Genomic DNA, 10975 nt, shown 5'->3' with positions numbered 1-10975 from the left:
AGGTAGTGACTCCAACAACCCTAGGCCAATGGTTGACCCAACCCTCCAACCACTTTAATGGCCCCATTTGGGTTACAAGCTCCCATTACAAAGCTTAGTGGTGTGATATGTCGCCAACTAAAATATAAAGATTACATGCAATTACAAATTTAGCAATGTGGGATTCAACAACATATGAATCTAACCCTTCAAGTTCAAATAATTTTTGATGTCTCCTATTTTAATATTTTATGTGTAATTACAAAATATTTTATATGTAACTTATATGAATTTTTTAAAAACATTTTCGAGTTTATGAGCATAACGAGGCAAGGGCTAAAGAATGATGGGATAAGGAATTAATCATCCTTTGTTATGAAGGAGAATGCATTAGATTCGTATAATTTCAACCATGCAGCATCATGATCTTGACACACTCATGACAAGCCTTAAGGAAAACTCAAGTTCTAGTCACATTTTTTGTCCTATTTTGTGGCTTCGCCGGATATTAGGAAAGGTTTGTCTTCGCCAACTAAACACAACTTGTGTGAAATCCAAGCTTGTTCAGTAACATATGCTGCTTGTGCATGCATGTTCAATCATTTGTGACTCTAGTCGGCTTGCCTCTACACTAGGTCAAGTCATTCAACTCGACCTTACCTCTACTCTAGACTAAGGTTTCTCATGTGCAATGTCGTATCTCATCATCATTTCGGTTCCTAACAATACAACCCATGCATCATGATGTCATCCCATATCTCTGGACTGCTCAACTATCTTAGCTTGCTCAGATACATCTGTCAGAAACTGATCCATGTGTCGATCATATCATCAAGACATCCCAAACATCTATCCATCTGGGTTCTATTGAGGCATGAACTCTTCCACGTCCATGTAGTGTCATTTACGAACTTTGTATCGGATAGCAAATACATATACCAACATTCAACATGGGATGAGGCGCAATGATGGCATGTGCCATCGGACACTATCATCTCATTGAAAGACCTATTTCAACGAAAATACTCGAGGCGCTTGCCCACGCTATGACACACGTAACTCGCTTAGGCAACAGAACCTAGGGGTGGTGAAGAGTTGACACCATGCCTCCCCATATAGTACGTTTTGAGACATTTCCAATCCTTCTAGAATAAACATCATGTGGTAAGCGGTCATACAACCCTGTGGAGTGTTCGTCGAATATCTGATTGACACCAAATTTGGAGAACTTTCATCTTTCATATAAATGGACATAACTCTAGAATTGCATGCCGAAACTCACATTGAAATCCTGAGGTTATGGCCTAGAGCCCTTTCCGACCCTCTCCAAGCTTGTCTTCGACACTCGTGTCACCTCATTCTCTCTAATCTTGTTTATGTCTTAGCTTGGCTTTAATGCACACTTATGGTGTGTTGGATGATGCACTGTTTTCCTCGGTTGTATCATGACATTTGCCTGTCTCAATCCTCACATGGGCAAATGGGTGCCACTTGAGAGTTGCCACCTTGTCTGTATGCGTATGGGGGTCACACCCTACTGTCTTCATAGTGAAGTTGTGACACTCTCCCTCACTTAAACTAATCATCGTCCTCAATGACTTACTCAGGAGAGCACGATCGCATCATGAATTGTGGCACTCTCCACAACTCGCAGATTGTGACACCATACAAGTGAAAAACCAACAACGAAAAAAACAAAACTTGAATCTAAGCCCTGACTCATTCAAACCGAGGTTGAAAATGGATAAGTCTGAGGTAAGATCGGCTTACGTACGACCAAATCTTAGTTATACGAAATTAAGTATCCTTTAAAATGATGCAAATAATTGATATATTTAAACATTTTTTAAAAAAATAACTATAAAATCTTTATAAAAAAAAACATTAAAAATACAACGTTGGTAAAACAAAAATATGGGGATGAAGATTTGTAATTCCATTATTTATTATTTATTATTTATTATTTATTATTATTATTATTAATTACCCTTTTAATTAGTTGACTCAACCCACACAAATAATATAAAATTACACAGTGATGAAAAGGGAAGGAAAATACACTTTAAAATGCTTGTCTTCATTCAACAAAGGTGGCTTAAATTAATTAATTGACTTTAACTTTAACTTTGACTTTGACTTTGACTTTGACTTTGACTTTGACTTATGTTCAACCCACCAAATCCAACCTGGTTTGGTCAATTTGTAAAATTCAAATTACTTTACTTTCACATTGTTTTGACCCTTTCTAACATTATATAAATGATATCAACATTTTTTCTTTAATTTTTCTTTTCACACCCACAAATTAATTTTTTAATTTCTCTTTTCACACCCACGACATTATATAAATGAACTCAATTTTTTTTTTTTTAAATTTTGGCTAACAATTCCATTATTGAGAAATTTGAACCATTGTAAAAAAAATTGATGAGAAAAAAAAAATACGGTTTTTTATAAACCAAAATAGTTATCAAACGTCACGATTTTCATAAATAAAAGTTTAAAATTAATAGCTAAATAGTTGTCGAGCTAAAAGAATAAAAATTAAAATAAAAACAAATAATGTTTATATTACTTATTTATTAAAAAAAATTTAAAGTTGAAAATACGTTTAATATGTTTTAATCGAGATTTTTCAATTAAATGTTTAATTCCCAAAAAAAATTCATGTAAACCGAATATTTAAAACGTTTAATAAAAATAAATTAATATCCCATTGTCGAATTATTTAATATACTATGAATTCAAAATTAGGACCGACAACGGTTTACATTTTTTTTTTTAATTTATTAAGATGTTGTCACGTTATATATAGGTGAACCTGATTTATGTAATTTTATCGTGAAAAATCTTCATGCTAATTCTTGCAAAAATAAATGGGTATCCGACAAAAGTTGAGCTACTAGAGAAGGCTTGTCTGACAAGAAAAGGGGCCCAGCGGTGTGCAAACTGACTGATGAGCCCATACTCGCATGCATGGGCTGTGTGTAGAGTATATGATACACATCCAAACTGCCCAATTAGAATAGAGTCGTAGGAAAAAAAAAAAAAAGACTGATAGGTCCCGTCATTGCATGTTCTTGCATTTAACTCACAATAGTAGGGTCACTCACGGAGTATTTCTTAAAATGCTAAAACCACGTGCTACCTTTATTTTAGGTAAGACGAGGCATTCCTGTATGACTAACAACAACATCGCAACTCGAGACCATGACACATGCATAAGGTAGTCGTATTATTTTCTTAGACTTAGGCCATAATAAGATGTTTTTTATTTAAAAATTATTTAATTTATTTAGTCTTTTGTTGTGTCGTTTTTAAGAGTACCTTCAAAACACTAAGTCCATGACAATGTTTTATGAGAGTTTAAATAAAATATTTATGTATTCATGTTTATGATATATATACAGTAACGACCTTAAATTAAGTATAAAATTTCGAGGCATCACAAAGTTGGTGAGAAAGAGAAATGAAATAAGAGGGGTCGAACAAGACTTTTCCATCTCCTCCCATGTTCAGAATTTGAAATCCATTCCGACATTCTCGTAGATATCTTTAACATGGTCACGTTATTTAACATTTAACTTTAGAATCCTTATAATTAAGCCACAAAAAATGAGGTACACGGCCTTATTGATATATATAATAACTTTAAATTATTTTAAGCATTTTTTAGTTATGATATTCTCGGGATCGCTCTAATTTGAATGTGGTCTTTTTGCTGAAGTGTCACGTATTAGAGGACGAAATGAAGGGTAAAAATGGAAATTGGCACCTTTACCCACAAGATGACGTAAAATGACGTAAGTATTAAGCTTAAAAAAGAACCCTAAAAGCAGCATGAAAAACACGACCGTATGTTAATCAATTTCAGTCATTATGAACCCATTAAATTCCCTAAACAACAAAAAGTAAACTCCATGTATGTATATGCCATACACATTACACATCCCATGTACATACATCATTACCTTCCACCGGCACGTGTCTTGTGAATCAACTCGCGTGCTACTGCTTGCCTCCAAAAAGCACCGTTATGTTTCCGTCGAGAAAAGGGCATAACCGCCGTTAAGTGAATTTGTCATCTACACCCCGGTCCACGATAAGAATGCGCGTGTTCTAGTTTGCACCCTGTCAAAATCCACCACGTAGTAAAGCTTAGAGTTTATGATGCAGTGGATTGTGGCCTTAGTGAATAAAGGATTATCATAATAATAATAATAATAATAAAATTAATAAAAGAAGTAGAAGTTGATAGGATTTAAATTATGATATTACACCAATTTAATCTCAAAATTAGTTTATATGCTTTTTATTTTTATTATATCAAGTTATTGTCATTAATGATATTATTTAAATCCATGTTTAAGGACGGACTTCTAATTCAAAACTTGTGCGTGTAATTTAAAAAGAATGGTAAAAATCAATTTTGAACATTCAGATAAATTTTTGAGAGCTCACTGCTACACGAACACTTAAAAAGGATGGTAAAAATCAATTTTGAACATTTAGATAAATTTTTAGAGCATTTAGATAAATTTTTGAGAGCTCATTGTTAGACGAACGCGACTCACAATGGTATGATATTGTCCATTTTAAGTGTAAATTCTCATGGTTTTGCTTTGGGCTTCCCCAAAGCGCCTCAAACCAACAGAGAGAGAGTATTCATTATTTGATTATAAATGATTATAAACCCATGATCATTTCCCTAAATTAGCCGATGTGGGACTTTGATCATCTAACACCTCCCCCTAATCAAAACTCGACTCCTTTTTTCGACATTTGAGGATTTACCAATTTATTGGCACGACTACATTTAGGGCATGACTCTAATACCATGTTAGACGAACACGATTCTCCACAAATGACATGATATTGTCCACTTTGAGCTTACTTTGATCATAACCTCTGGTAGCTTTGCTTTGACCTTCCCCACAAGGGCTCATACCAATGGAGAGAATATTCTTTAATTATAAACACATGATCATTCCCTAAATTAATTAGCTAAGGTGAGACTTTCATCATTCAACACTCACTTAATTTCAAAATTATGATAATTAATAATATTAATAATAATTTTTAAGCATTTTAAAATTTATTTAATTTTTATAAAAAGAATATTAGATTATTATTATTATTATTTTTTAAAAATTGAAGAGACAAAACGTAGTGTGGAAGTAATAATAGAAGTGTGAAGAGTGGGGAGAAGCATGCGTATGCATGTGAATGCATGTCATGTATGATGGATGATGTGTTTTTATTCGCCAAAAAAAAAGCGTTTAATCAAATAACATTGGCGTTTGACTTGGTTTGTCACATGGGGTAAGAGAGAGAAAAGAAAAGGAAAGGAATGAAGAAAATTGAATTAGATCGAATAGAAGTTTGACGTCCACTAGGACACCCATCAACTCTCTCGCTCTCCCTTTCTCTCTCTACACAATACGGCGAAGAACTTGGTCTTCGCAATTTTGGTTATGAGAGAGACAGAAAAACACCCCACGGCAACTTCACACTGTCCAACCCTAGCCAAGCAGCTTCCACTCTCTCTACTCGATTACCATTTTTGAAGAACAAGACACCGACACGGTGATTACTGCGAATACTTCAACTGGAAATTCATTTTCTACGCACTTTTTTTTTTTCTTTTTCTCCTTCTTTTTGGAGTAGTCTGATCGTTTTTTCTCATTCAAATCTCGGCGGTTTTTCGAATTCGAAACTCTCTGGTCAACTATCACTTNAGGGGAGGAACTTACTGATAATTTTTCTATCTCTTTTCCTTCCTATCAAATCTATTGAAAGGAAGGCCATCTTCAATTTTTCTCTTTCTTTCTTTCTCCTATCTTTCTTTCTCCTATATTTTTTTCTCTCTGTTTTTATTTTTATTTTGTTGTAATCAGTGTTTGTTGTATTTGAATAATTTTTATTTTTATTTTTGTCATCTTAGTTCGTGAAGAATTTCAGCTCGGAGTTTTGAAGAAAGTCGTTTTCGTTAAAATCTTGTTCTAATTGTTTGTAGTTTTTTCAATTTGAGGATTTGTGTTTGTCTTGTTTTAATTGTGATGACTTCGATGTGCATTTGGGTTGTATTATGAGATTTTACGGGTAAACTGTTAAGAGTTTGATTTTATTTTAGCGTTTTTGTCTGTATAGATGAAGTGAATGTTGCCTGAATTTCATTGTAATATACAGATTCATGCGAAAGCCTTTCAAAGATTTCTCTAGCAAAGATTGTCTGGTTGTAGAATGTTCAAAACCAGGCTTTGTTACATCGTTTCAGCATCTTTTGGTCTTCGGCTAGTATTCATTCAAAATCCGGACCATGTGCTGAGGCTCAAAACCTTTCCGTTTCTATTGTTTCATCATAACGACCATGAAGATTGCAACCAGGGCTGTCGGCGACGAATGTTCTCTGGACTGAGCCCTCTTATGTGCCTTGTACGAGTTATTGTGTAGTCAATTGATGTTACTTTAGATAGCTTGCCTTTTACGAGTTATTGTACGAGTTATAGTGTGTATAGATTTTTGAAGAAGATGGTGCCTTCGGGGCCATCCACTCCCATTGGTGGTGCACAGTCTGTTTCACCATCGCTTTTGAGATCAAATTCTGGAATGATGGGAGCACAAGGGGGGCTGCCTTCTCAGTCAGCTTTTCCTTCTCTTGTATCTCCACGAACTCAGTTTAGTAGTATGAATATGCTTGGTAATATGCCCAGTATGTCTTCTCTCCTTAATCAGTCATTTGGGAATGGAGTTCCAAATTCTGGGCCCTCAGGTCTTGGAAACAGCCAACGAGGAAGTATGGACCCTGGTTCCGAGTCGGATCCATTTTCACTTGTTGGCAATGGTGTGAACTTCAATAATACGCCATCATCATTGGGGGCATCAAATACAGGAAACCCTGCTTCATCTAGTCAAGTTTCAGGGCCACAATTTTCAAACCATTCTAGCAGCCAAATTGTACCCAATCAACAGCAGCCCCAGCAAATTGAGCCCCAGAACTTCCAACATAGTCAGCATTCAATGCAGCAGTTCGTTAGCTCTAATAATGCACAGCAGTCACAGCAGCAGCAGCAGCAACAGCAACAACATCAATTCCAACCTATACGAGGAAGCTTATGTGGTGTTGGACCTGTCAAGTTAGAGTCTCAAATGAATAATAATGATATTCAGGGGCAGCAACTACAGCAGCAGCAGCAGCAGCAGCTGCAGTCAATGAGGAACCTTGGTCCTGTGAAACTGGAACCTCAACAACTTCAATCAATGAGAAACTTGGGTCCTGTGAAATTGGAACCCCAACAGTCTGATCAGTCATTGTTTCTACAGCAGCAACATCAACATCAACAGCAGCAACAACAACAGCAGTTGCTCAGTATGTCTAGGCAGTCCTCTCAGGCTGCTGCTGCTGCGCAGATTAATCTTTTGCAACAACAAAGGCTCTTGCAATTTCAACACCAACAGCAACTCCTGAAGGCTATTCCTCAGCAAAGACCGCATTTGCCTCAACAATTTCAACAACAAAATTTGCCATTGAGATCCCCTGTAAAACCAGTTTATGAACCTGGCATGTGTGCTCGGCGTTTAACAAATTATATGTGTCAACAGCAGCAGAGACCTGAAGTAAGATTATGTCACTTAGTTGTTTCATTTGGTATCTGTTCAACCTAGAATGCAAGCTATATGATTTGTGTAATCATATCTGTTTTGTAGGACAACAATATTGCATTCTGGAGGAAATTTGTTGCGGATTACTTTGCTCCACATGCCAAAAAGAAATGGTGTGTCTCCATGTATGGAAATGGACGCCAAACAACTGGTGTATTTCCACAGGTCTGCTGCAAGAAAACTCTGTAACTTTCAAAGTTATATAGAATGGCGTTTGGATTCTAGTCGACCTAACCTAGTTACCTTTGCTTGAGGGAGGGGGGGCATCCGAGAGGAAGAAGGAGTGAGGGAGAACCTTAACAAATGAACACTAAAAGAAAAAAAAAAGGGCGTGGGTGTGTCTTTCCACCATTTTGCTGCTAGGGAAACCTTGTTTTGAAAAATCTATGGAAGCTGTTTAAATTCTGGTTGCCTTAAACCAGTAGGCATTTCAAATGGGAAATAAAAATAAGAGGAAATAATCACAAGAAGAGAGAGACGTACCAGGGTAAGGTTAGAACTATTATAGTTACATTCAAACTTGGGGCAAAGTCCCACCCCACTATATTTAAATAGTTTCCATGGTTGAAATTGATTGAAATGTGGGAGAACAAGAGAGCAAGGGGATGGGAGGTCTTCTTGTATGGACGTGAAGAGAGAGAGCAGAAGAGGTCTTCATGTAGGGGCTACTAGAGGCACATTTGAAACTTTGTGCTAAGCCCCACCCCACTGTATTTAAAAACTTCCACGATTGCAATTGTTTGGAATGAATTGCGATGCAGTGCAGGAGAGGGAGGAAGGAGGGGCTTAATGTAGAACAGTTTAGTTTCACGTTTAAATAACTCTTAAAGCCACCCGAAACTTTCCATGTGACTTTGAATCACATCTGCGCATGATTTTTATATCTGGGTTCATTTTTATCTCTTCCACAATTCTTTTTCCCATTTTCATTCATGTATGTATTTATGTACAAACGCTTGGTTGTTAAGAAACACTTATTACTGAAAAATATTACAAACGAGAACAAACTCTCTAACCTGAAAAGAGGAAGACGAACTGGTTTGCTGAAGGCTTGTCTATTGATCAATGTGAAATGGAAAATTACACAATTCCTTGTAGAGAGACAGCTGGCAAATAAATTGGACCCAACCCTAGACTACTATCTTTTGTGTGTAAATTGATTTGTAAATCCTCCTATTTCCTTTTCTCTACTCTCCCAACATACATCTAAGTTGGAGCTAGACCAGAGGATCCTCAATTTTAGATTAAAGCCTAGAGTAAAGCTTGAGTAATGGGGGAGATCATCTACCTAAAGCTAGGCTTATTTAAATGTCAAGATACTACTAGGCGTTCCCACAAATTCCTGGTACACTCAGTTTCAAGAACTTTTAAATACCACTTACTTTCAGGAAAAAACCACTGATAATCAAAGGTTAGTGCATGTCTTTTGATTCTCTGATTCGTATTAACATTTTTTAGAGCAAGTGACCCCCTTAATCCTCCTTATTTTCAATTTAGTATGTTGTGATTATTGTTTGAAAATGATATTCCTGGACGGGACTTCTAGACCTTATGGAAAAAAAGAAAAAAAAAAAAATAAACTTTTCATTTATAAAACGAAAAGGTCATTACTAAGTCTTCAATAGGCGTTGTGCTATTTACATTTTTTTGATGATTTCTGTGTATGTGTATGTACAATACAGCCTTATGTACTCCCAGCTCATTTGTTTCATGTCTCTATTATTGCATTGCACAGGACTTCTAGACCTTCTTTGACTTTTGGTGGATAATGTATTGGTTAGGCATAGAAAGATTTTCTTTAGATAGGAAACATAATATTTTCATTGAAGAAAGATAAAGATAAATGTGTCGATTCTTGACTATTGTTGGTTATCTGATTAGCTGACACATANCAAGAAAACTCTGTAACTTTCAAAGTTATATAGAATGGCGTTTGGATTCTAGTCGACCTAACCTAGTTACCTTTGCTTGAGGGAGGGGGGGCATCCGAGAGGAAGAAGGAGTGAGGGAGAACCTTAACAAATGAACACTAAAAGAAAAAAAAAAGGGCGTGGGTGTGTCTTTCCACCATTTTGCTGCTAGGGAAACCTTGTTTTGAAAAATCTATGGAAGCTGTTTAAATTCTGGTTGCCTTAAACCAGTAGGCATTTCAAATGGGAAATAAAAATAAGAGGAAATAATCACAAGAAGAGAGAGACGTACCAGGGTAAGGTTAGAACTATTATAGTTACATTCAAACTTGGGGCAAAGTCCCACCCCACTATATTTAAATAGTTTCCATGGTTGAAATTGATTGAAATGTGGGAGAACAAGAGAGCAAGGGGATGGGAGGTCTTCTTGTATGGACGTGAAGAGAGAGAGCAGAAGAGGTCTTCATGTAGGGGCTACTAGAGGCACATTTGAAACTTTGTGCTAAGCCCCACCCCACTGTATTTAAAAACTTCCACGATTGCAATTGTTTGGAATGAATTGCGATGCAGTGCAGGAGAGGGAGGAAGGAGGGGCTTAATGTGAGGACATTAATAGAGAGAGAAGTTTCTGGGTGAGATTGCAACTGCTACATTTCAGAAATTTCCTTGATTGCAATCGTTTGAGATGCAACGAGGCAGTGGGGTGGGGAAGGGCCTAAACTTATGGACAGAGAGAGAGAGAGAGAGAGAGAGAGAGAGAGAGAGCTTCACTATATTGAAAAGTACTTCTCATGAATTTTGGATTTTTTGTTGTCATTCCTTCAAGAATCTAATATCATGGTGAAGATTCGTGGAAATCTTTCTCATTTGCTTTAAAACATATAGCATAGATGCAAGTAAAGTAGTAATCATTTTGATGCATTTTGCAGGATGTTTGGCATTGTGAAATATGCAACCGCAAGCCTGGTCGAGGTTTTGGTATGTCATAGTTTTTATTTTCCCGAGTTGCATTATGTGGTTTTTGTACTTTTGATCCAGCTACTATTTTAGTTGGTCCTCATGTTTATCTCCTTTCAACATGTTAATTTTTTCTTTTGGTTCATGTATTTCTTTTGTTAACGGAGTTCCTAATTACATCTTAATTCTCTCAACATTTCAGAAGCAACCTTTGAAGTTCTTCCAAGGCTGTTCAAAATCAAATATGAAAGTGGAACTCTTGAAGAACTTCTCTATATTGATATGCCCCGCGAATATCATAATTCCTCTGGACAAATTGTCCTAGATTACGCCAAAGCAATACAAGAAAGCGTGTTTGAGCAACTTCGCGTTGTTCGTGATGGCCAACTTCGGATAGTTTTTTCTCCAGACTTAAAGGTCAAATTAGAAAGTTTCTTCTTCTTTCTTTCTTTCTTTCTTTTTTTTTT

The 10975-nt window shown here is 36.2% G+C and overlaps 1 protein-coding gene across 1 annotated transcript in view; it reads left to right on the top strand.

Annotated features, from left to right (window-relative positions):
- Positions 1-6163: 6163 nt before the first annotated feature.
- LOC111789153 (transcriptional corepressor SEUSS-like) overlaps positions 6164-10975 on the top strand; it is a 16447-nt gene continuing 11635 nt past the window's right edge. Inside the window, exons 1-4 of the mRNA XM_023669813.1 lie at positions 6164-7596; positions 7687-7806; positions 10481-10529; positions 10711-10925. Coding sequence (XP_023525581.1) covers positions 6511-7596; positions 7687-7806; positions 10481-10529; positions 10711-10925 — 1470 coding nt within the window. The 5' untranslated portion in view covers positions 6164-6510. The remainder of the gene's footprint in view (positions 7597-7686; positions 7807-10480; positions 10530-10710; positions 10926-10975) is intronic.

The sequence above is a fragment of the Cucurbita pepo genome, chromosome LG02 (genome assembly GCF_002806865.2).
Source record: "Cucurbita pepo subsp. pepo cultivar mu-cu-16 chromosome LG02, ASM280686v2, whole genome shotgun sequence".
NCBI lineage: Eukaryota > Viridiplantae > Streptophyta > Magnoliopsida > Cucurbitales > Cucurbitaceae > Cucurbita > Cucurbita pepo.
The sequence above is the reverse complement of the archived record's forward strand: the minus strand, read 5'-3'. Positions and strand labels throughout refer to the sequence as shown.